The sequence below is a fragment of the Myxocyprinus asiaticus genome, chromosome 2 (genome assembly GCF_019703515.2).
Source record: "Myxocyprinus asiaticus isolate MX2 ecotype Aquarium Trade chromosome 2, UBuf_Myxa_2, whole genome shotgun sequence".
Classification (NCBI taxonomy): domain Eukaryota; kingdom Metazoa; phylum Chordata; class Actinopteri; order Cypriniformes; family Catostomidae; genus Myxocyprinus; species Myxocyprinus asiaticus.
This window is the reverse complement of record NC_059345.1, coordinates 3,870,548-3,898,047: the sequence shown is the minus strand read 5'-3', so window position 1 is coordinate 3,898,047 and position 27,500 is coordinate 3,870,548. Positions and strand designations below refer to the sequence as shown.

Sequence of the window (27,500 nt, the reverse complement as noted above, 5' to 3'; positions counted from 1 at the left end):
CCCTACAATAACTCTTGCGTTCCCGTGCAGTAAGTTGTACGTTCCCTAAAAGTATGTTGTGTGTTTCCACGCAACAGTTTTGTGTTCCCTCGCAATACATTTTGCGTTCCTTAGCAATAAGTTTTGCGTTGCCTAACAGTCATTTTTGTGTTCCTTCGCTCCAGTTTTGTGTTCCCTCACAGTAAGTTTTACATTCCTTTGCAATAAGTTTTGCATTCCCTAACATACATTTGTGTGTTCCCTCACAATAAGTTTTGTGTTACAGTTTTGCGTTCCCTCACAATAAATTTTGCATTTCTTTACAATAAGTTTTGCATCCTTACAAGAACTCTTGCGTTCCCTTGCAGTAAGTTGTACGTTCCCTAACATTATGTTTTGTGTTCCCACGCAACAGTTTTGCGTTCCTTCACAATAAGTTTTGCGTTCCTTTGCAATAAATTTTGCGTTACAGTTTTGTGTTCCATCAACAATTTGTGTTACCTCGCAATAAATTTTGCGTTCCTTTGCCACAAGTTTTGCGTTCCCTCACTATACATTTTGCGTTTCCTTGCAATAAATTTTATGATACAGTTTTGCATTCCCTCACAACAAGTTTTGTTCCCTCGCAATAAGTTTTGTGTTACAGTTTTGTGTTCCCTTGCAACAATTTTACCTTACCTTGCAATAAGTATTGCGTTCCCTCAAAATTAGTTTTGTGTTCCGTTGCAATAACTTTTGCGTTCTCTAACTGTGAGTTTTGCATGTCCTCGCAATAAGTTTTGCGTTGCCTAACAGTACGTTTTGTGTTTCCTTGCTACAGTTTTGTGTCCCCTACAATAACTCTTGCGTTCCCTTGCAGTAAGTTGTACGTTCCTTAAAAGTATGTTGTGTGTTTCCACAGAACAGTTTGGCGTTCCCTCCCAATACACTTTGCAATTCTTTGCAATAAGTTTTGCGTTGCCTAACAGACATTTTTATGTTCCCTCGCTAGAGTTTTGTGTTCCGTCACAATAAGTTCTGCTTTACAGTTTTGTGTTCCACACAATACATTTTGCGTTTGTTTGCAATAACCTTTGCGTTCCCTCACAATACATTTAGCATTCCCTCGCAACAAGTTTTGTGTTCCCTTGCAATAAGTTTTGCGTTCCCTCACAATAAGTTTTGTGTTCCTTTGCAAAATCTTTTGTGTTCCCTAACTGTGAGTTTTGCATGTCCTCGCAATAAGTTTTGCATTGCCTAACAGTAAGTTTTGCGTTTCCTCGCAACAGTTTTTTGTTCCCTCAGAGTACGTTTTGCCATCCCTCACATTAAGTTTTGCATTTCCTCACAATAAATTTTGGATTCCCTCACAATATTTTTCAATTATTCATTTTTTGCTGAACTATCCCTTGAGGAAATGTTTCACCACAGACTTTGAAAAGGGTCCATTATATGAGCGTGTTTACATGTGTAATGTGTGAGAACTGTGTAAAGTATACATGACAAATTTAGAAAATAATCGCAAAACATTTTGTCAGGTCCTCCTGGCCCGAGGGGCCCTCGTGGAAATCAAGGTCCAACAGGTGAAGTAGGTTCTCCTGGAATGAAGGGCGAAAGAGGAGATAAAGGAGAGGCAGGTGTGGCTGGTCCTCGAGGAGAAAAAGGAGTGGCTGGAGCTCTTGGATTCCCAGGGTTGAAAGGTCTGCCAGGACCACGCGGTGACCCGGGTTCCAAGGGCCCAAGAGGTTCAGGAGGACGTGCAGGCCCCCCGGGGACCAAGGGAGAGCAAGGTTCTCCGGGACTACCAGGGAGAGATGGTCAGCCAGGACCTCAGGGTGCTCAGGGGCCAGCAGGAGTCCGGGGACCAGTGGGCCCAGCAGGAGAGCCAGGACACAGGGGCCCAACAGGCCCAATGGGAGCCCTAGGACCACCAGGGCTACCAGGCCTCCCAGGCAAAAATTTAGCTGTGCCTGCACTACCAGTAGTCCTGCAAAGAGAGTTGCCCAAGATTGATTCTCAGGCAGGCAAGACTAGTACACACACACACACACACACACACACACACACACACAGACACACACACACACACACAAAGATAATAGCATGTTTAATGGGGTTCTCACACTTGATTTTGTTAACCGGGTGTAATTTTTTACCCTTGTTTCAAATAAAATTGGGTTATGTTGTTCCAGGTTTAAAATGCTTATTGCATTAGTCCATGTTGTTTCACACTGTTCACACTCTGGAGCCAGGGTTATAATATAATCCTGGGTTATAAGTGGTGCTAACCCCCTTTCAAAACGAATAAGTGTGAAACTGCTTAACCTAGGGTTAAAAAAAGATTTTAAATGCAAGTTAATCAGTATCTCTTATGCCCACATACACTTAAAGCTCATCAGGTCAGACATGATGCAATTGATGCACACATGCAAACAGAAATATGCATTGGTTTGACAGGTATGGCTGGTTGTCCTCCTGGTTGGTTAAGGTTTGAAGACAGCTGCTATTTCTTCCACATTGAGCCATTGAGCTTTGACAGTGCTCAACAATATTGCAACAATATGTCTTCCTCAATGGTCATTATAGGTGATGTTGAGGAACAGGTGAGTAGATGAATTCTCTTTCATGTTTTCACTGATGGTATTACATGTACATTTAGTCATTTAGCAGATGCTTTTATTCAAAGCTACTTAAAAAATGAGGATGGATACAACGTAAGTGATTCATCTTTAGGAGACAGTAACATGAGAAGTGCAGCAACACAAAATTCCAATCGTATTAGACAAGTATGAGCCAAGGCAGAGATGAGAGTACAACCAACAATACACTATATATATATATATATATACACAGTATGTATATTATTGTTTGTACTCTATATATACTGTATATACACAGATGAGCCAAAACATTATGACCACTCACAGGTGAAGCGAATAATGTTGATCATCTCCTAACAAGGCCACATGTCAAGGTCTGAGTAGATTAGGTGGTAAGTGAACAATCAGTTCTTGTAGTCAACGTGTTGAACGCAGTAGAAATGGGCAGCAGTAAAGACCTGAGTGACTTTGACAAGTGCTAAATTGTTATGGCCGGACGACTGGGTCAGAGCATCTCTGAAATGGCAAGGCTTGTGGGGTGCTCCCGCTCAGCAGTGGTGAGTACCTACCGACAGTGGTCTGAGGAGGGACAAACCACAAAACAGCGACAGGGTGTTGGGCGCCCATGGCTCATTGCTGCGCGAGGGCAATGAAAGGTATCCCATCTGGTCCGAACTGACAGAAGGTCTACTGTGGCACAAGTCACAGAAAATTTTAATGATGGCAGCGGCCTCTTTCAGCAGGATAATGCGCCCTGCCACACTGCACACATTTTTTGGGAATGGTTTGAGCAACATAATGAAGAGTTCAAGGTGCTGCCCTGGCCTCCAAATTCCCCAGATCTCAATCCAATTAAGCATCTGTGGGATGTGCTGGACCATCAAATCCGATCCACGGTGGCTCCACCTCACAACTTAACATATTTGAAGGATCTGCTGCTAATATCTTGGTGCCAGATACCACAGGACACCTTCAGGAGTCTTGTAGAGTCCATGCCTCGATGGGTCGGTGCTGTTGTGGAACACGGAGGACCAACAGCATATAAGGCATTTGGTCATAATGTTCTGGCTCATAAGTGTGTGTGTATATATATATATACAGGTGCATCTCAATAAATTAGAATGTCGTGGAAAAGTTCATTTATTTCAGTAATTCAACTCAAATTGTGAAACTCGTGTATTAAATAAATTCAATGCACACAGACTGAAGTAGTTTAAATCTTTGATTCTTTTAATTGTGATGATTTTGGCTCACATTTAACAAAAACCCACCAATTCACTATCTCAAAAAATTAGAATATGGTGACATGCCAATCAGCTAATCAACTCAAAACACCTGCAAAGGTTTCCTGAGCCTTCAAAATGGTCTCTCAGTTTGGTTCACTAGGCTACACAATCATGGGGAAGACTGCTGATCTGACAGTTGTCCAGAAGACAATCATTGACACCCTTCACAAGGAGGGTAAGCCACAAACATTCATTGCCAAAGAAGCTGGCTGTTCACAGAGTGCTGTATCCAAGCATGTTAACAGGAAGTTGAGTGGAAGGAAAAAGTGTGGAAGAAAAAGATGCACAACCAACCGAGAGAACCGCAGCCTTATGATTGTCAAGCAAAATCGATTCAAGAATTTGGGTGAACTTCACAAGGAATGGACTGAGGCTGGGGTCAAGGCATCAAGAGCCACCACACACAGACATGTCAAGGAATTTGGCTACAGTTGTCGTATTCCTCTTGTTAAGCCACTCCTGAACCACAGACAATGTCAGAGGCGTCTTACCTGGGCTAAGGAGAAGAAGAACTGGACTGTTGCCCAGTGTTCCAAAGTCCTCTTTTCAGATGAGAGCAAGTTTTGTACTTCATTTGGAAACCAAGGTCCTAGAGTCTGGAGGAAGGGTGGAGAAGCTCATAGCCCAAGTTGCTTGAAGTCCACTGTTACGTTTCCACAGTCTGTGATGATTTGGGGTGCAATGTCATCTGCTGGTGTTGGTCCATTGTGTTTTTTGAAAACCAAAATCACTGCACCCATTTACCAAGAAATTTTGGAGCACTTCATGCTTCCTTCTGCTGACCAGCTTTTTAAAGATGCTGATTTCATTTTCCAGCAGGATTTGGCACCTGCCCACACTGCCAAAAGCACCAAAAGTTGGTTAAATGACCATGGTGTTGGTGTGCTTGACTGGCCAGCAAATTCACCAGACCTGAACCCCATAGAGAATCTATGGGGTATTGTCAAGAGAAAAATGAGAAACAAGAGACCAAAAAATGCAGATGAGCTGAAGGCCACTGTCAAAGAAACCTGGGCTTCCATACCACCTCAGCAGTGCCACAAACTGATCACCTCCATGCCACGCCGAATTGAGGCAGTAATTAAAGCAAAAGGAGCCCCTACCAAGTACTGAGTACATATACAGTAAATGAACATACTTTCCAGAAGGCCAACAATTCACTAAAAATGTTTTTTTTTATTGGTCTTATGATGTATTCTAATTTTTTGAGATGGTGAATTGGTGGGTTTTTGTTAAATGTGAGCCAGAATCATCACAATTAAAAGAACCAAAGACTTAAACTACTTCAGTCTGTGTGCATTGAATTTATTTAATACACGAGTTTCACAATTTGAGTTGAATTACTGAAATAAATGAACTTTTCCATGACATTCTAATTTATTGAGATGCACCTGTATATATATATATATATATATATATATATATATATATATATATATATATATATATATATATATATATATTAAGAGTGTAGGGTTAAGTGCTCACGGAAAAGATGTGTCTTTAGCCATTTTTGGAAGACAGAGAGGGTGTCTGCTTCACAGATGGATGGATTCATTGAGGTACAGTGAAGCCAAAGTGATTTGGTGCCTCTGTGTGTTGGTACCAGAAGAGGGGGCAGAGGACTGTGTTAAATGTCCTAAATAAGCTTCGAGTGTCTATAGTGTTGCTGATCTTGTCCGTATAATTGGAAGCTTTTGCAGAAGAGATGCTAGCGAAGAAGGAAGAAAGCAGAGACTGATACTTTCTCAGATCTGTTGAATCTTTAGATAAGGAAGCATTAAGATGAATTTGTAAATCTGTATTGAGGAGAATATGTTTTTGGAAAAGACGCTGTAGGAAAAATTATTTATTACATATCATTTGACTGTGAGTTGAAAGTTTCTTTTTTCCTGATAAGTGGATGTTTGGGTTAGAATAGTGTCTATAGATGTAATCATACCTTATATAGTGACCCTACAAGATGATTATCTTATGTTTGTATGTTTAGCGCTGGCTGCACCTTCAGACTGTGGGTAGAGGGTATTTTTGGCTGGGACTTACAGACAGACAAGAGGAGAATGTTTGGCGATGGGTGGATGGATCAGAGCCTGTCTTTACGTATGTATTTACTGTGTGCTTCAGCAGACAATACAGTCCAGAGCAGTGGTAAAGATAACACACTAGAAGTAACACATATATGAACAGGTTACTAGTTCTTTCAAAATTTACACCATAATACTTTTTTAAGTAACTAATGCATGTTAATTTTTTTATTTATTTACTGACAAATACAATGCATTTCACCATTGAAGGTATTCTATGGTGGCCCAGGGGTGCACAACACAACAAAATTAGCAAAGCAAATATAAGCTGAAAACTAGTGCTGTCAGTCGATTAAAAGTTTTTAATCGCGATTAATCACGTTTTTGTAATTAATCGCGATTAATTGCAAATTTTGAACAAGCTGAAATTTGACACCATATATACTTCTTTTCCTGTTAAAATGAAATTATTTCCATATTAGGAAAGAAAACAAAACAATAAGTAACAACATAATGCTATATTAAAATTTCCACAGTATAAAGATAGAAATGCACTAAAATAGCACCAATTCAAGTAACATTAAACGTTTCCCAAAGTCTAAGTAGGAGTTTGACTAATTGAAACAAATAGTCCCAACATAGGTTGCATATTCATTGCAATGGGCATTAAATCTCTTAACCTCTCATCCTCCACAATATTAATCTGCTGGTAGACTGTGGCTATCCACTTTCCCACAGCAATCGTGTAGCTGCATTCATGATGCTTTTAATACTTCGCTTTCGATAAGAAGTAACAGTGTAACATTATTAGTTACTTTTATTAGGAATAACGCAATTGTACAATGCGTTATGTTTAATAGTAACTTTGCCCAGTTGCACTTTTTATGAGTATGGTTAAACTTATTGTGTATGTGTTTATTTATGTGTGTAGAAAGTGGAGGCCTGGTCAGCCTGATAACTGGAGTCATGGACACGAGCAGGGTGAAGACTGTGTAGGATTTACTCATGGCGGCCAGTGGAATGACTTTTATTGTGATGAACGCCACAGTCTCATCTGTGAGAAGGCATCGGACAGATGTAAGTATTTTAGTATATGTACACGAGTTCTGTCGGTGTTTACGTGATCTCACAATCATTTTTTTTTTATTTCAGCTATATGAATCCTTGCCAAGATTGGAAGACATGGTAAAAGTGGTACATGTGAATGTGGTGAACTCAACCTGCATGACTGACAGGCTCATTGCCAAAGGAACGCCATTCTGACACAAGTAATATAAGACAGGAGGTACAAGCTATATATATAGGCCTATAAACTCTATCATATCATATATTATGATATGTATGTCATGTACTGTATACACTTCCTGCCTTCTTCCTACCTATAAATCTCATAAAAGGATACTTTCTACATTGCTTTTAAAGGGACCTAAAACTAGGGTGCATTGAAACCCTGACAGCAGTCATGTGAAAGGGACCTTATGGGGCTTTTTAATCAAGGATCAGCCATTGGCTCCTATTTGGAACCACTATTCCTAGGTTTTAGGCAATAGACAGTTGAAAAAAAAAAAAAAAATACTATGGTGTTCTGAACCACAAACTTTCTTAAAACGAATCAGCTTTAAAACAATTTCTGTAAAATTAAAAAGGATTTGATGTATTTTTTGGCTAATTTTACATATTTGGAAACATGTAGAATATTTTAATAAAGTATAGGTGAAAAACTATCCTGAAACCCTCATATACATAAATATATATATACATGTAAAAAAAAAAAAAAAAAAAGTATATTTTTGTATATAACATTTTCATGTATTTGAATATGAGAGAATCGCTCTGTTCCCAAGCCTACTGAGGTGCCTACATAGATAGCATTTTATGGTATTATATTATATATAACATGTTTTATACTTCTGAGAAACTGAATTGTACTTTTAATACTTGTACTCCTAATTATACTTCTATATTATAGTGTATTATGGGAGTTTCTTTAACTTTTATCACTGTGGACTTCTAGAAAGTAAAGTCTCGTTAAAAGAAATTCATACTCTCACTTGTTTATTTAGTTTGTCTACTAACAATGTCCAACAATGTGTTCATGCATCTTAGGAGATTGCCTTTTTTCTTCTTTTTTTTTCTTCTTAAATTCTTAAAATTAATAGCTTGTTGTGCCACCTTTAGCAGCAACCATTACAATCAAACGCTTCCGATAACTGGAGATCAGTCTTTCACAACGCTGTGCTGGAAAGCTACATTGGAGGGTTTTCGAGCATGAACTGCCTGTTTAAGGTCCTGCCACAGCATCTCAATCATGTTCAAGTCAGGACTTTGACTAGGCCACTCCAAAACTTTAATTTAGCTTCTTTTGGGCCATTCAGAGGTGGACTTACTCCTGTGCTTTGGATCATTGTCTTGCTGCATAATCCAGTTGCGCTTGAGCTTCAACTCACGGACTGATGACTGGACGTTCTCCTTTTAGGATTTTCTGGTAGAGAGCAGAATTCATGTTTCCCTCAATTATTGCAAGACGCCCTGAAGCAGCAAAGCATCCCAACACCATCACACTACCACCACCATGCTTGACCGTAGGTATGATGTTCTTTTTGTTGAATTCTGTGGTTGATATACGCCAGATGTAACGGGACTCCTGTCTTCCAAACAGTTCCAGTTTCGACTCATCAGTCCACAGAACATTCTCCCAAAACCTTTGAGGATCATCAAGGTGTGTTTTGGCAAAATTCAGACAAGCCTTAATGTTCTTCTGGGTTAGCAGTGGTTTTCGCCTCGCCACTCTTCCATGGATGCCATTTTTGGCCAGTGTCTTTCTGATAGTGGAGTCATGAACAGTGACCTTTATTGATGCGAGAGAGGCCTGCAGTTCCTTGGATGTTGTACTTGGCTCTTTCTAAGTCGTCGCTGTGCTCTTGGAGAAATTTCAGAAGGTCGGCCACTTCCAGGAAGGTTCACTACTGTGCCAAGTGTTCTCCATTTGGAGATAATGGCTCTCACTGTGGTTCTTTGGAGTCCCAGAGCCTTTGAAATAGCTTTGTAACCCTTCCCAGACTGATGTATTTCAATCACCTTTTTCCTCATCATTTCTGGAATTTCTTTCGACCTTGGCATAGTGTGTTACTGGGTGAGACCTTTTAGCTAACTTCATGCTGCTGAAAAACTTCTATTTAGGTGTTGATTTGATTGAACAGGTCTGGGTGTGTCTAGTCCAGCTGAACCCCATTATCAATGCAGTTTCATAGACTTGGGGATTTAGTAACTAGTACTTTTACAAATACTTTTTCACACAGGCCCAGTTGGTATTGGATAACTTTTTTGCTTCAATAAATAACATTATCATTCAAAAACTGTATTTTGTGTTTACTCAGATTGCCTTTGTTTTATGCTAGATTTTGTTTGAATTTGAAACAATTTAGTATGAGATATACACACAAACGGAAGTAACCAGATACTTTTTCACAAGAGGTTCCATTGCAGTTAGGGAGCTCCCTTAGAAGGCAGCTGGCTGTGTAGGCAGCTCACTATTGTTTGGAACAGAGCCAATAAATAAATGATTTTCAGACATTGTATGGATTATATGACACAAATGATCTCAGACACATAACCTCTCCACCTACACCTAAATCATAATTGCAGCCTACCAAAATGTTTTTTTCTTGCATTTTATGTTGGCAATGTTATGAACTTCAAAAAGAAAGTTTTATTATTTTCTTTACAAACTTCTATTTCAATTTAACAATGAACATTTATCAATGAAAACAATGCTAGTGCTTCAGCACACATATTGTTATAGTTCTTTTTATTGTTCCTTTCATTCTTCTGTTTGAAAACAAGACCTTTATTCATTCAGTACGACTGCCAGATGTTGAATTAAATTACATGAAAATGTCATCTGAGGTCTTCACGTTTGTTTCAAATTACTTCACCACCTCTTTTCTTCACCCAAAATCCCCTTCTTTCAGCTGCACAGAACAATAAAATGATGTAGCACCGTAGAGAGAGAATTCGCTCAAAAACAGAGCGTACGAAACTCAAGTTTCTTACAAAAAAGAACAATACAACACAGACGGTCTGACAGCTAAACGGACTAAAGGTTTTAGCATTCAATGTCAAACGAGTCTTGGATAAACTTAACCTATGCTGCTTGTTTTCTACAGAACTACCTTTATAAACTCCACCAGTTTAGTTACTCTACTTTGCATTGTAAACATTGAAACAACAAAAAGAATCATAGTGCATATTGAAGTGTACAAAATATTTCTGAAGGTTGCGACGTTCTTCCCTCTTTGCCTTAAACCCTTATATTATTATTCAAAACAAAAAGCATTTGCACATGACTAGTTCCGACAATCTAAAGAAATGATTTCACACACTTAAGAGTTTGGAAAACCTTGCTTGTCCAACATAAGAACATCTTTGACACCTAGATGAAGAGGTCTTGACAATAATTTTCACAATTACTTAAGAGATAAACCCTTAAAACTGTTTGACACATAGGTTGATTGTTTATTTTGATTAAGAATGTTTTACTGCCTTTTTTATACCTCTTTCTTATGAATGAAAAATAATCTGTGAAATGCACTTAAAAATAAAATTTACATACGTTCAATCCACTAGTTCCTTCTCTTAGTCTTCATTGCTTGTGTGAAATTGTGTTATTGTGTTGAAAAGGCCATCTACTATACTAGCGTTTTTACCATTTAGATGGATATGGTAAGATAAGGTAATATAAATGACTGAATCCCAGATCTGTCCAGCCACTATCCAACATAATCCTGCTGAAAAGACTAGCACTGTGTGCCATGGGATGCTGGTTTGCTGGAGTCCCCAACCAACCTGGTCTCATAGAATCACGTTACTATACCTACATTTTTGCTAAATGATTTTAACGTGGCTCATTGTACGTATCGTGGCAGTCTCTTGGTTAAATGAACACTAGAGGCGCTACAACAACAATGACTTATATTCACTTTAACGCAAATCAAATGGCATATTATCAATTCATAAGCACTTCTCGCCCTGTTCCTCACACAATACTATCATATGAAATTTAAACACTTTTACTACAGCGCATGACTATCGCAAGGCGATACATTTTAAGTTTGTTCGAGCGTGGTCAATTTGCGCGGTAGCTTAACTGAGAGCGTTGAAATTGCAATGCAAACGACCGGAGTACGAGTCCTGAAGTGCATGCGAGTCGACATGTGAACGAAAGTTTCACAAAAGCACCACAAAATGAAGTTGTTGCTTCAGAAATTGTGTTTTGCATGCCACAATTGCTTTATCTAACACTATCGGTCAGGTTTAGGTTTAGGGGAGTACTGTAGGTTTTGTTGATGTAAAACTCAAAAGAGCATTAACCTTAAAAATCTCATGTGTTCTGGAGAAAATCGGACTCACTTTTAGCACCACGCAGTGAACATTTCACCTCAGAACTGCTGTAATAAGCGTAAGTAGCCACGTAATATAATCTTTCAAAAATGTCGCAACAGTCACATCATTTTCATGAGATCAGGCTCAAGTTAACCAGACTTAGTCAATGAACAAGACCTGGCTGGGCAACCAGTTTTGCTGGTCTACCAGCTAGACCAGCTCCAGATGAGCAGTAATTAGCAAAACTAAAAACAGGCTCGACCAGCATGGACATTCATGCTAGTCAAAGCTGGCCTTTTTAACATCACCACAATTAAGTCCGGGTCAGGTGAGATTGAATCCAAAGTGTAGTAGATAACTATTGATAATGTTAAAATCCAGAGCAAGGGTGAGTTTTGATTCAATCTAGGGATGAGGTTTAGTTTGACAGAAGAATTTATCCAAAAGGTCTTGTTCAAAACACAGCGTGAAGAGGTTTTTGGAACGCAGATCTGCGATGACCGATGAAGTTGGGGTGTCCTAGTACTTTGCTTGAAAACCTTTGACTTTGTTAGCGATTCCATTGAGAAATGAAAAAATAAAATAAAAAATAAATAACAGTTGGAGGGGATTGGTAGTTTGAGATGTTCCTGGCTCTGGAAACACAGTGTGCATCCATCCATCCTTCTTATTTTGACCGCAGACTGAAGGCTGCATAGAGACTTGAATATATGCTATTTGGGGTTTGGGGATGGTTTCTGTCTACTCGTCTTTCTCCACTATGATTTCTCCATGAAGCATCCTTCTCCTCTGACGCAGCATGTGGAAGTACAGCTGAGGAAACACTGAAAGAGAAACACACAGATTAATGAAGAAGCAGGATGAAAATGAAACGTAAAGATCTTGATCTTGTTGAAGTAATTTGATGTATTTCATCAATTTCGAATTTGAAGCAGCATCAAACTAGCTTATGATGCAACAGTTGTCATATCAGAAAGAATGGAAGTTTACTAAGAGGTCATTTAGAATTCTATTAGAGTAACGGAATACGTGTAACAACGTTACGTGTTTAAAATACAACATAACACTTTTTGGTAAGTTTGTGTAAATGTACTTGGGGTTCTGTTACACATATGTGGTCTTGTTTCAAGAATACAGTGTACGCTTTTTTCGCCATCTACCTTGAAATAAAGAAAGTGAAATGTTACGTTGTAACAGGTGAGGGGCACATTGTAACAAGACCATATAACAGCTTAACCCCCCCCTCTAACAACTGTATCTGATCTAATTAAAAAGCCTAGAAGATAAAGTACATTTTCATGTCAATAAAAGCCATTTATTAACTTTGTCATATATAATATAGCAATCATTTTGACACTTGACAATAAATACACAACAAAGTTGTGTTATATTATACATTATATCTTTCTTTCCCTCCAGTAAGACCTTTGATATTAGTGCAAAGATGTACTGCAAAAATACTACTCTATTTTTGTATTTTGTTCCCGTAAAAAAAACAAATACTTCCTTAAACTATTAAAATACTTCCTTTTTCACTTGTTTATAGTCAAGATCTGCCAGTGCTGAAAAAGTAATCCAAAGTATTTAGATTACATTACTGACGATGTGTAATCTAACAGAATATGTTACAAATTACATTTTGAAGCATGTATTCTGTAATCTGTAGTGGAATACATTTAAAAAGTAACCCTCACAACCCTGATCATGACAAAAGGCATTTGTGTAGCACTCTTATAGATACAGTAGCAAAAAAATACAAAATGGTCTGCTTAATTCTAAGAGGGAAAAATGGTTGAAAATGGTTATTTAAAACTAAATAATGACTGTTTTGGTGCAAGAAACATTTAATTAACAAATGTGGACCTTAGGTCAAATATATCAGGGCCTGAAAATTAATGGGGGATCAGGACAAAACTGAAAACTTTCCACTGAAACTGACAAAAATGCCACAGAAATTCAAAATATGGGGGCAAAAAGTGTCCTGTAATGCATTCCTGTTTCTTTCTTCTTTTTATAATTCCTAAAATTCGGTAACTCTTTATTTTACAGTGTTCTTGTTCTACAGATTACATGTATTGACTATAGTAATATATATGTAGATTATGCATAATTACAAGTAACTAACCCTAATCCAAACCCTAACCCTAAACCTATAGTAAGTACATGTTGTTAATTAATGTTACTCAGTACTTACACTGTAACAAGGACACTGTAACCTAAAATTCTGTTCCAGTTACAAATACATCACAATCTTCATTTGAACGATTCGAGATGGATTACTAAAATCCCAAGATTGATCTTTTAAATATACTGTATGTGTTTTCAGTGGACATGTGAAACATTTAGCTAATCATTATTTGTAGCATGTCGACTGTGAATCGATATTGATTTGAAATTGTAATATCATCTATTTGAAACAAATTGGGAAATCAGGGCCAATACCCAGCGCTACAGATATTAGTTGATGTTGGTTTCGTTTTATAGGTAACAGCCTACATTATAAGTATTTGACATAAAATGATGACACAGTGTCATTTTATAAGGTTAGAAAAAGAAAATGGCTTTATAAAGACAAAAAATGCCCCTGAAAACCAATTCCAGGGAGCAAATATTGGCCATTAAGTTAATTTCTGACACTCTGACACAGTATTTGTATTATATCTATACTTATTTTAATTATATAATTATTCAAATATCTTAATTTGGGGGCCTTTTCCAGTAAATATTGAGATTAACTGTGATCATTTTGATTAGTCTAATTTGATTAACTAATCAACACATTATGTCATTTCTCAAAAAATATTGTCTTAAGATGGTTATTTATATCTTCAGCTTTAGTGTGACAATAGGAAATGTACATTTTAGACTCCTAAACATTCCTTTTGCAAATATAATATAATATAATAGAAGAACAGGGAGCCCTGCAACAGATGGCACTGACCCCCACAAAACCCCCCCACTGAACATCGAGTCAGAAGAAATCCTAACTATGCAACATTTTGCTCTGTACTGTGTGTGTATGTGTGTGTGTGTGTGTATATATATATATATATATATATATATATATATATATATATATATATATATATATATATATATATATATATATATATACACTGATGAGCCAAAACATTATGACCGCCTGCCTTATATGCTGTTGGTCCACCCCGTGCATGGACTCTACAAGACCCCTGAAGGTGTCCTGTGGTATCTGGCACCAAGACATTACCAGCAGATCCATCAAGTCCTGTAAGTTGTGAGATGGAGCTGCCATGGATCGGACTTGTTTGTCCAGTACATCCCACAGATGCTCAATCGGATTGAGATCTGGGGAATTTAGAGGCCAGGGCAACACCTTGAACTCTTCATCATGCTCCTCAAACCATTCCGGAACAATGTGTGCAGTGTGGCAGGGCGCATTATCCCACTGAAAGAGACCACTGCCATCAGAGAATTCCATTGATATGAAGGGGTGTACCTGGTCTGCAATGATGTTTAGGTAGGTGTCACATGTCAAATTGACATCCACATGAATGGCCGGTCCCAGGGTTTCCCAGCAGAACATTGCCCAGAGCATCACACACCCTTCACTGTCTTGTCGTCTTCCCACAGTGCATCCTGGTGCCATCACTTCCCCAGGTAAACGGCGCACACGTACACGGCCGTCCACGCGATGTAAAAGAAAATGGGACTTATCGGACCAGGTGACCTAATTCCACTGCTTCAAGGTCCAGTTCTTACACTCGCATGCCCATTGTAGGCATTTTCAACAGTGGACAGGGGTAGCCCCATACGCAGAAGGGTGCGATGCACTGTGTGTTGTGACATTCCTACTGTAACCATCATAACAATTTTCTGTGACTTGTGCCACAGTAGACCTTCTGACGGTTCAGACCAGACGGGATAGCCTTTGTTGCCCTCGCGCGTCGATGAGCCTTGGGCACCCAACACCCTGTCGCCGGTTTGTGGTTTGTCCCTCCTCGGACCGTTGTCGGCAGGTACTCACCACTGCTGACCAGGAACACCCCACAAACCTTGCCGTTTCAGAGATGCTCTGACCCAGTCGTCTGGCCATAACAATTTGAACCTTGTCAAAGTCGCTCAGGTCTTTACTCCTGCCCATTTCTCCTGCATTCAACACGTTGACTATAAGAACTGATTGTTCGCTTACCATCTAATCTACCCGGATCTTGACATGAGGCCTTGTTAGGAGATGATCAACATTATTCACATCACCTGTGAGTGGTCATAATGTTTAGGCTCATCAGTGTATATATAGCCATTCTAATCTAAAACTATATATTGAGAAATATATAGTGGGGTCCAAAAGTAAAAAAAGACCATTTGTAAAAATGCTTCTATTATGCATTATTCTAAATTAATACTTTTTTCTTTACAAATTATATTATCAGCATAACAATTTGATTAAAAAAAAAATCATCCTAGAATTTTAATGTTGTTATTAGCCGGAGATAGATTTTTTCTTTGTGAGGTGAGTGCTTACATGGGATGTAGGACAGCATGACGATGATCAGGAAGTAGTAATAGTCAAAGGAGACGTTGTATTTGTTCGGGAGCCTCAGAGAGTACATGCCCGATCGCCGAACGTAAGGTAAGGCAGCATATATGGTCAGCAGTTCACCAACTACTCCCAACGGGTACATGACAATGAACATGTTATATCTGAGGAATGGAAAAAGAAAAGAGAAGAGACAGCAGAGAATGAAATGAGACTCAAATAGACCGAATCTGATATCATTATGCTGTCTTGCACAGCATTCAGTTAAGGATCGTTGAAGCATGATTTCCTTTAAATACATAAAACGCAATACTGTATTATTAAACGTTTTAAAGGAATACTTGGGTTCAATACAAGTTAAGCTTAACTGACTGCATTTGTGGCATAATTTTGAGTACCTGTGAGTATCTCTGTTTTAACGTTCAAAAATTGGCCCCCGTTCACTTCCATTGTAAGTACCTCACTGTAACCCTGATTTTTGCTGTTTTTAAAGAAAAGGAGGAACAAGTCGAAATTAATCTTTGTAGTAATCAACATTGTTACCTGAGCGTAACTTGGATTGAACCCAGAATATTACTTTAACTTGGTAAACTTTAAGATCAGAAACCTGCTCATGAAGTCAACCAGAAACATTACAGCCAATCACCTTTTTGCAAGAGAAATCACCTGGTAGTCTACTGAATTAGCTGGACTGGCATGGAAAATTGTGTTGCTTCTTTGTTTTGTAGTTTTTGAGCATGATCTGAGCTAAAGAAGCACAATTTATGGGGGCCTGGGTAGCTCAGCGAGTACTGAAGTTGACTATCACCCCTGGAGTCGCGAGTTCGAATCCAGGGTGTGCTGAGTGACTCCAGCCAGGTCTACTAAGCAACTGGTTGCTAGGGAGGGTAGAGTCACATGGGGTAACCTCCTCATGGTTGCTATAATGTGGTTCTCGCTCTCGGTGAGGCGCGTGGTGAGTTGTGCGTGGATGCCGTGGAGAATAGCATGATTATAGCAATCATTACATAAACTTATTTCTCAACAAAAATGCATAGACACCTGCACTTTAGGTGCACATTCACAAGGAGAACTAAGATGTGTAAACTAGAATTAGAAGATTAGCTTTTATGATGCTTTGAATGCATTTTTTGTGCTCAGTACAAGTACCTTTTCTTTAAAAGAGAGCAAAAATCAAGGTTACGGTGAGGCACTTACAAAGGAAGTGAATGAGGCCCATTTTTGGAGGGTTTAAAGGCAGAAATGTGAAGCTTATAATTTCATAAAAGCACTTCTGTTAAAACCCTTGTAGCTGTAAAGCTCTTTAAATTGTCATTTTTACGGTCATTTTAGGGTTAAAAGGTTAGTAAGCAATTTTATCACACTAAAATCATGTTAAGACACATATTGTGTGGCTATACTTTTGAAACAGTGAGTATTTTAACGTATACAAATTGGCCACATTGACTTCCATTGTAATGCCCAAATCCCAATGCGCTCTAAGTCCTCGTGGTCACGTAGTGACTCGCCTCGATCCTTTTGGGTGGCGGAAGACGAATCTCAGTTGCCTCCGCGTCTGAAACCGTCAATCTGCGCATCTTATCTCCTGGCTTGTTGAGCGCGTTACCACGGAGACCTAGTGCGTGTGGAGGCTTCACGCTATTCTCCGCGGCATCCACGCACAACTCACCATGCGCCCAACCGAGAACGAGAACCAAATTATAGCGACCACAAGGAGGTTACCCCATGTGACTCTACCCTCCCTAGCAACCGGGCCAATTTGGTTGCTTAGGAGACCTGGCTGGAGTCACTGAGCACGCCCTGGATTCGAACTCGTGACTCCAGGTGTGGTAATCAGCGTCTTTACTCGCTGAGCTACTCTTCTTTTTTTAAAGAAAAGTAGGGACGAGTCTAAATTATTTTTCATGGTAATCAACATTGTTACAAATGCTGTCGATTGAGATTAACTTGAATCTGGAATATTCCTTTAATGTTGTTTATAGTCAAAGAGCTGCATAAAGATTCTACAGAAATCTCTCCTTTTGTGTTCCACAGCAAAAATAACAGCAAACAGGTTTTGAACATCATGTGGGTGAGTAAATAGTATCCTTGTTTCTTGACCAGAGTTTGGCCCACTTTAAACAAGCCTATTGAAGCATTAATGTAAGATATTAAAAACGGAATAAAACATGATATTACAGTGGGTCTACATGAATTGTGTGGCTAACATACATAAGCAATGGTATGTCGCTGACTGATAATGCCATTGCAGACAACTGGCATGCCTACACTATCACAGCACAAGCATAGCATATGTCCATAACACTTAATCTTTTAATGACATGATTGTATTACATAAGTGTTTAAAGACACTGCTGAATGTCCGTCATATAAGAACCAACAATTATTTCAGACCAAAAACACTTTTCATCTAGTTAGTGTCAGTTAACAGTGTTCATATGAGTTCATTTCTAAACAGTGTGTTTGAGTGTAAGTACTGATCATGCTCAAAGAAACCAAATCATGCCAAATCTACAGGGGAATTAAGTATGGTGACATGCCACATGAGCACCTGGCCCATTTGACGAAGTATGGCAGATGTTTGAGAAGTTTGAAGGTGTAGAAAGAGTAGCGTGTGATCTCTGTGACCGTCCACACCACCACGAATAGGATCACGCTCTCCTGGTTTTGAATCTTTTGCAAACATTTCATATGAAAGACAAAAGAGGCAGAGAGGGAAATGTAAAAGACCTTATTTGGAAAGTCTACAATCAGAGGGTGATTACAATAGAAAGCCTATTTGTTTTTTCCATGCGGATTACATTTGTTTTAAAAAAATTTTTTATCTAAGATAAAGAGTTCTAAACCATCAATGAAACCAACCAGTTTTGAGGTAAATAACAACATTACAAACAATGTTTTGAGTCAAAATAACATGCATGCACGTAGATTATTTTATGATGAACTAATCCTTAAAAGCATTGCAAATAATTAAAGGGATAGTTCACCCCAAAATGAAAACTCCCTCATCATTTGCTGACCTTCATGCCAGATGTGTACGACTTTCTTTCTTCTGATGAACAAGTGAATGGTGGCCAGAACTTTGAAGCTCCAAAAATCACACAAAGGCAGCATAAAAGCAATCCATAAAACTCCAGTGATTTAATCCATGTCTTCTGAAGTGATATGATAGGTGTGGGTGAGAAACAGAGCATTATTTAAGTAAATTTTTAATATACATTTTCCTCCCTGTCCAGTAGGTGGTGGTATGCATGAAGAATGTGAAATTTCAAAAACAAAAGAGGAAGAATGTGAAAGTGAAAGATTTATAGTAAAAAAAAACTTAAATATTGATCTGTTTCTAACCCACACCTATCACATCCCTTCTGAAGATATGGATTAAACCACTGGAGTCTTATGGATTAATTTTATGCTACCTTTATGTGCTTTTTGGACCTTCAAAGTTCTGGTCACCATTCACTTGCATTGTATGGACCAACAGAGCTGAGATATTCTTCTAAAAATCTTCATTTGTGTTCAGCAGAAGAAAGAAAGTCATACACATCGGGGATGGCATGAGTGTGAGTAAATGATGAGAGAATTTTCATTTTTGGGTATATATGGGTATTTCTTCAATGTCGGGCACTTTCATGCCCTAGGGATTGATTTTTATTGACAAGAAAAGATTTTAACTTTTTTTTTCTTTTTTATATGAAGGTCTCATTAAAACGGAGTTGGAAACTTTTTATCAGGCCTTCATCATTTATCACCTTTTCACCTTTTATGCATAGATTTTTACATTTTTGTCCCAGTCTTTCAATATTAAACTATGAAAATCCATTCTAAAAAATACTAATTATTACATGTTTTAAAATATGATAATCTAAACAAAGAGTGAAATAAACATAAAACATTTTAATATTTATTGTGTGAAAATAACTTCTGTTATTTTTCAAAAATGACGTCTGTTCAACAGACAAAGTTGAAGAAACAAATATAGGCATTTTAAGAGTGTAATGAGACTAACTCGATTATGTCATTTGCAATGCTTCATTCTCATACTGTAGGTAGCAATTAGGCTACAAATTTTAAGCACTTCATGGTTGTACAATATTTTAAATGAGTCTCTAATCATGTGCACTGACCTGTCTGATGCTGTTTGTAATGAACCAAACCATGAATATCCGAGAGGATACTTGGACCCCGGTCACAATTACAGATGTCCGCACAATTCCTTTAACACACCACAAAAATTACACCTAAAATAATATCTTTATAAAACTGGAATGACATGCTTTAGCACTTTAAATCTACTACACCACTACACTATACAAATACTTCAAGTAGCACTTTAAAATAGAGTACATACCAATTGCACAGTGTCCAACCTGAAATGAAAACAAAAGTAATGAGCTGGGACAAATTTCTCATTTCTGAAATTTTAGACCGAACGTTTGTTCCGAACGCAGCCAAAGCAGGATTAATCGTATCGCCAAGCAACACAACGTGAAAAGCGTGCAAACAGTGAAGTGTCCCAGTACTGTTCCTGTATACTAAATATCAGCACTCTTGGAATTCTGTTTGTCCAGTCAGATTAGAGGACCGGAACTAACTGTTGTTTAAATGGTCATTATTGTATGTTAAAGCAGAAGGCTTTTTCACAGGACAAAGTTGTTGTACGCTACTTCTCCCATAGTGCTCAGCAAGACATCACAATGATGGTTAGTTTAAGGCGGCTGATCTTACCTCCAGCAGCGCAAGTGTTTGAAAAAACTTCAGTGTCCTTGCTATACTTCTGTACAGGCCTTTATGGGTTCCTTTCTGAAGGTAAAACCGGACCATGGCAAGAGCCAGTACCAGCCACCTGCAGAGAGAGATCACATTTAATGTCTGTATCCAACACATTTCATTCAGTGCAATACAATAATCAGAAATCCAATACAACAACAATAATAATAATAAACACTTTATTAAATACAATCAAATGCATAATTGAAATTAGTAAAAAAAAAAAAAAAATTGGAAAAATTGAAAAAAGAAACAGTTAAGGGCATATTGATTAATCTTCAAAAAAAAAAAAAAAACTGAATTTAGACCAGAATTATTTCCATTATCTATTATTTCCACTTCCATTGTATAACTGCATTTAAAGTAAGCCTATCTGCATTCAGGCCTACACTGTTTTAGAGCAACACTGTAAAAACAACAACAAAAAATTAAAAATAAATAAATAAAATGGTAGCTGTGGTTGCCAGAATAATTATGTAAAAAATACAGTAAAAATGTAAAAAACTTTACAGAACGACCTGTAAATTTTACAGTTTAAAACCATTGTACGATGGCACTATATATATATATATATAAATGTTAAATTTACAGTAAAAAACATCATAAATTTGATATTAACCTTCTGAAACTGTAAAAATCTGCTTTTTATTTTATAATGTATTGTTCATCACTGTAGTAATTACAGAAGAGCATATGATGACATGAAGTTCACCAATAGTGGCTCTTCCAGGAGCAATAATTAATAAACATGTAGAGACACACAAACACTAAACACCATCAGGGTAACACATGTGAAATTAAAATAATGTAATAAACATGTCGAGACACACAAACACTAAACACCATCAGAGTAACACACGTGAAATTAAAATACTGTAATAAACATGTCGAGACACACAAACACTAAACACCATCAGGGTAACACATGTGAAATTACATAATAAATAATACAATTAAGTCATTATTTATTCACCCTTGTGTTGTTTTAACCCCATATGACTTTCTTTCTTTTTCTTAACACAAAGGGAGAAATTGTGAATAAATGTTGTGCTCAGTGATGTCATACAATGGCAGTTTATGGTGACCACGTCTTCAAGCTTCAAAAGAATGCAAAAGTGTAATTCAGATGTCTAATCAATTATTCAATAAGACTCATGATTGTTATGAAAGTGTACGATAAGGTTTAGTGAGAAACAAACTGAAATCTAATGTATTATTTAATGATAATGTTCACTTTAGCCTCATCTCTCTGTTTGATGGAGGATTCAGTTTCAGACAAATAAGTCTGGACATTGAAATGCATCTGTTCTTCCACTACAAACTCTTCAGACATGTTTGTAAGTTCTGTTCTCTGGTTTGTGTGCAGCTATGTTGTGTTTTCTGTTGTTAATATCACTGGTGGTCCTGTTGAAGTGAAACAAAACGAGTTTTCACTTGAACGCCCCATCTCACGCATGCTGCATAACTACTGTTGCTCTCGTTCAAAGAGGTGCACACTCATGAACGCACACAGGAGATCAACGGTCAGTGAACATTATCACTAAATAATACATTAGATTTTGGTTTGTGTCCCACCAAAGATGATTGTATCTCATGGAATAATTTATTAGACTTCTGAATTATACTTTTGCATTCTTTTGAAGTTTGAAGATTGATTTTCAATAAAATAATATACAAAATTTTAACCAAGCACAAGTTGCTTATATTCAGCAAATGCTCATTTTAAAATATCAGTATCAATATAATCATTACTGTCACTTTTACTTTATTAAAATAAGTTGTCATTTATCCCAACATTAGAGTTACTTTTCACACAAGTCTGCAGCCATTTTAAATAGATCGGTATAAACATTGAAGCCACTTTTTTCACAAATAACCACTAGATGGTGCTGTAAACATGTGAAACTTACATATGATTGGTTGTTTGGCTCGTCAACTTGAACAGAGAGTGAAACAGGAGCCGTCAATCGTTGTGTATCATATTTGATACACACGACATTATAGTGTTAAAGCTATAAAATAGTTGCTATTTTATGACTTTTGAAACTTTAAAACATGTAACAAACATTTCATTAAGCCATCTCCAATTTGAATGAAAAGTTGAATTGACAACTTTGAACTCATACATTTGGGCCCTCATGTATATGATTTCATAACAAAAGACAGCTGGTAGATTTGCAGTAGTTTGTGAGTTAGGGAGGGAAATTATTTTTACCCCGACTAAAGTACAACTAATGAACGCTGAGAGCACGTGACTGCGAGTGAACTAAATAATCCTAATATTCATAATCGTGTATTTCATTTTTTCTTCATTTAAATCTGCCTATGGAGCATTTCGCCGTGCTGTGTGAGGGGCCGTTCACAGTGAACGCGTTCTTGAGGTTAAAAAGATAGATGCAGTGGCGTGAACAGAGCCACGCAGGTGTCTCGAGACGCATTTTTAACAGCTGGAGTTCTTTTTAACTTGATACGATATGAGACACTGAGAAAAATACAGACAAACGGTTGAAGACATAGAGTACAACAGGGCTAAAGGTACACTTTATGGAAAATCTATTTGCTCCGCTTAAGAAAAACAATGGTTTTATGGGGGCCTTTAGCCCCTGCAACAAGGGGGCTTTTTACCCCAAATACTATCCTGTCACTTATTGGACAGTTATTAAAGAGCTTTTGATTTAATGACCTTGAACAAAACTGAAAAACTACAAACAAACATTTTATCTCTAAATAAGCTACATAAATATGCAAGATTTAAAAAAATTATATATTAGATCAAATTGCCTCAAACTTTAGACATAGCACGCAATGGTCTCATGCATCAGGACAACTTTGCAGTGTAACAGAAAGGTGTTAGGGAAGGTGCTGTGGTCATTTTTGTTGCTATTTAGTGTTTTGGGAGAAAATCAAATCAAATGTGCCTTTCACCCCGGGAGGCATTTAGCCCGTTGTACCCTACGTCTAGCGCATGCTTACATAGTAAAACAATCGAAAAACAGCCCGAACGGACGCATACACGCGTTCGGTGTGAACAGCCCCTGAGAGTTCCAGCGTCAGCGCGCGTCTAAACATATCACTGCGACAGACGCTCAATGACGCGCGCACGCCGCACACTCGACCGTATTTGGAAAGACTGAACACGCTTCGGCCACTGCGAGGAAAATCCCCGTTATATTGTTACAACCGACCGCAATAAAACAAAAAAATCAGCGATCAACAACGCGCACACCGAAAGTTGAACGCAACAGATTGTCTGTGCGTTTATAAAAGCATTCCTAAAAGTAACTGTTAGTTGAGTGATTTACACTGGATAGAAACTATAAACAGAAACACACGACTGCATACAGCAGGCACAGTGAATTAAAGCGGTTTAACGCAAAAGCTCATGCGCAAGTACCCGGCCGTCATGGCGATGTTGTAGATTGTGAGCCATGTTGTGGCGATGGCGCCTTTCGTCCGCTTCTTGTTGTTGGTTTCTTTCTCCTCCACGGTTCCGTCCTCCTCGCCAGACGCCATGGTACCGGGGACAGACTGCGAAAGTCACACAAACGGTGCACGAGCACAGCTGTCGGCGGGGGCTGGTCATCCTTCCACGGGACCCCTCTGGAGGGGTCAGTGCCTGTTCTGCAAATGCTGGCACAACTGCCATATGAAAATAGATTATATATATATATATTTGTAACTAACGAATTTTTAAATATTTTTTTATTTATCTATAAACCTCCAAATATATTAGTCTTAGGATTTAAAAAAGAAAAGGAAAGAAAAGTTATGAAAAAATAAAATAAATAAATAAATAAAATAATAATAATAATAATAATAATAATAATAATAATAAATAAAAATAAATAAATAATAATAATAATAATAATAAGAAGAAGAAATAAGAATAAATATTTCTGTACTACCTCAAGGACTCAAATCACATGTAGAAAATAGCAAAAAAAAAAAAAAAAAAGAGGAATAAATATGAAATAAAGTAAGAATCAAATGTAGAAAATAGCAGAACATAATAAATAAATAAATAATAAATATTTCTGTACTATCTCAAGGTCACTAATCAAATGTAGAAAATATCAAAAAATAATAAATGAATAAATACATTAAGAATAGATATTTCTGTGCTACCTCAAGGCTACTTATAAAATGTAGAAAATAGCAGAACATAATAAATAAATTAAGAATAAATATTTCTGTACTACCTCAAGGACACAAATCACATGTAGAAAATAGCAACAAAAAAAAACAAAACAAAAAAAAAAACATTTCCAATGTACATATCATGGCATAAAATATGGGTTAATGTTGATTTAATTCTTTGGGTAAGAGGCAAACAAAATTCTCAATCTTAATAATTTGTATTAATGAATTGTTTAAACTGATGTATTTGACATTAACGGATCAGACAGTTTATGTTTTAAATGGTTAGAAAAATGATTCACTCATAAAGGTAAAAATGCCCCTTAAAATCAAATCCAGGAGGTAAATATTGCCCCTTAATGTAAAGTTCATTTCTGACACTGGTGTAAACATAAAATGCTAATTAATTCTGGATGAGAAAAAGGACTTTTGTTCATGCGTTCAAAAACGATGTCATTGTTTTATTTATTTATTTTTACTCCCCAATTTGGCATGCCCAGTTCCCAATGCGCTCTAAGTCCTCGTGGTGGTGTAGTGACTCGCCTCAATCTGGGTGGCGGAGGACGAATCTCAGTTGCCTCCACGTCTGAGACCGTCAATCCGCGCATCTTATCACATGGCTTGTGTTACCGCGGAGACCTAGTGCGTGTGGAGACTTCATGCTATTCTCTGCGGCATCCACGCACAACTCACCACGCGCCCCACCGAGAGCAAGAACCACATTATGGTGACCACGAGGAGGTTACCCCACATGACTCTACCCTCCATAGCAACCGGGCCAATTTGGTTGCTTAGGAGACCTGGCTGGAGTCACTCAGCACGCCCTGGATTCGAACTTGCGACTCCAGGTGTGATAGTCAGCGTCAATACTCGCTGAGCTACCCAGGTCCCTTTTTATTATTATTATTATTATTATTTATATTTACATTATTTTTAATGGGTGAAATGTCACAGTGTAACTTGATTGAACAGAAAGTGCAGGGACAAACAATTTCTGCATTTCCCCATAATATACGCAGAGAGTAAAAGCATCCTATTTTAATCTCAATTAAAGCTACATTTAGGTGTAAATATTTTTGTACATTTAATATAACCCATTAAAATGTAATCATGATGAATTCAGAAGCTAGCTGATATTCTGATGAAAAATAAACAAAAAAAAAAAAAAAGATTAATGTTTGATTTTAAAATGTACTTTGGGATCCATCTATCAAATAGTGGGACTAAGTTCAGTGTCCTGTTAATTATATCAGGTATATATATCGCACACAAATGACACTGTTTACCGAGAATGACCCGCATGCACTGAAAACATTCACATCTGTATGTTTTAGAAAATACCAATAAACATTATAAAACCCAGATTAAATATTAGTGTATTCACCATTTGGCTTTTTGTGATATGTTATACCAAAATATTTAAAGCAATTAATTTCTAATGTAAAGAATAGCATGTGCATTTTTCCTCTGATTATCTCTGTTTGGGATGTATAACTGCTGTAAGACGTAATACAGTTCTGCGAGCAGGGGAAGGCCGAAGGCTGTGTCTAAAAAAGTGTTTCACAGCAGATTCTAAAATTAGTCCCCCCTGCAACCCAGAGAAATCAATGTAAACTGAAGACACCACCAAATATAGGACAGCCCTCTCAAACCTGATCCTGTTACACTTACATACGTGCACATACTGTAAGCATACACTTAATTAAATAATGCAAGTAAAGAAACAAATACAAAGCCATAAAACATACACTAAAAGAATGCAACATAATTCATTTAATAACCCACTGTTACTTTCATACGCATGCAAATGTATATTCTCATTTTCCTGTTTTTTATTTTAATTTTGTACTATTATTTGATCCCAAAATAAGGAACTTTAGGCTTGATGACTCATGATGACTACTTTATTTGCACTTGACGAAGTTTTAGTGTTACCATAATTAGCTGTGTCTGACAGTGACCACAAGACAGAGGTATACTACAGGACTTGCATACTACAACCAGTAAGTATGCTGGTTATCTGCCCAGAGAGACATTAAAAAGCAACATAGATTGATATATATACAGTGGCATGCAAAAGTTTGGGCACCCCTGACCAAAATTTCTGTTGCTGTGAATAGTTAAGTGAGTAGAAGATGAATTGATCTCCAAAAGGCATAAAGTTAAAGATGAAACATTGGTTTGCGCAATTTTAGAGTGAAAAAAAAGAAAGGAGCACCATGCAAAAGAGATTTTAGCTCTTAGATAACTTTTACCAAGGTCTCAGACCTTAATAAGCTTGTTAGGGCTGTGGCTTGTTCACAATCATCGTTTGGAAAGGCCAGGTGATGCAAATTTCAAAGCTTTATAAATACTCTGACTCCTCAAACCTTGTCCCAACAATCAGCAGCCATGGGCTCCTCTAAGCAGCTGCCTAGCACTCTGAAAATATAAATAATTGATGCCCACAAAGCAGGAGGAGGCTATAAGAAGATAGCAAAGCGTTTTCAGGTAGCCGTTTCCTCAGTTCATAATGTAATTAAGGTATTGCAGTTAACAGGAACGGTGGAAGTCAAGTTGAGGTCTGGAAGACCAAGAAAACTTTCAGAGAGAACTCCTTGTAGGATTGCTAGAAAGGCAAATCAAAACCCCTGTTTGACTGCAAGAGACCTTAAGGAAGATTTAGCAGACTCTGGAGTAGTGGTGCACTGTTCTACTGTGCAGCGACACCTGCACAAATATGACCTTCATGGAAGAGTCATGAGAAGAAAACCTTTTCTGCATCCTCACCACAAATTTCAGTATCAGACATTTGCAAATGAACATCTAAACAAGCCTGATGCATTCT

General features: G+C 37.6%; 2 protein-coding genes across 2 annotated transcripts in view; one reads left to right on the top strand and one right to left on the bottom strand.

The window, feature by feature from the left end:
- Positions 1-9,519, top strand: part of LOC127450216 (collectin-12-like) — a 21,397-nt gene extending 11,878 nt beyond the window's left edge. Inside the window, exons 6-10 of the mRNA XM_051714108.1 lie at positions 1,497-1,982; positions 2,416-2,561; positions 5,835-5,944; positions 6,800-6,945; positions 7,021-9,519. Of these exons, the coding sequence (XP_051570068.1) occupies positions 1,497-1,982; positions 2,416-2,561; positions 5,835-5,944; positions 6,800-6,945; positions 7,021-7,028 (896 nt within the window). The 3' untranslated portion in view covers positions 7,029-9,519. The remainder of the gene's footprint in view (positions 1-1,496; positions 1,983-2,415; positions 2,562-5,834; positions 5,945-6,799; positions 6,946-7,020) is intronic.
- A 140-nt stretch (positions 9,520-9,659) lies between these two features.
- LOC127450301 (very-long-chain (3R)-3-hydroxyacyl-CoA dehydratase 1-like) lies at positions 9,660-24,148 on the bottom strand. Its single transcript, XM_051714271.1, has 7 exons — positions 23,931-24,148; positions 20,495-20,612; positions 20,118-20,136; positions 19,894-19,982; positions 18,321-18,442; positions 15,755-15,933; positions 9,660-12,074 (listed from the first exon to the last, which is right to left on the bottom strand). The coding sequence occupies exons 1-7, from the start codon at positions 24,047-24,049 to the stop codon at positions 11,992-11,994; spliced, it is 729 nt and encodes a 242-aa protein (XP_051570231.1). The 5' UTR covers positions 24,050-24,148; the 3' UTR covers positions 9,660-11,991.
- Positions 24,149-27,500: the final 3,352 nt, after the last annotated feature.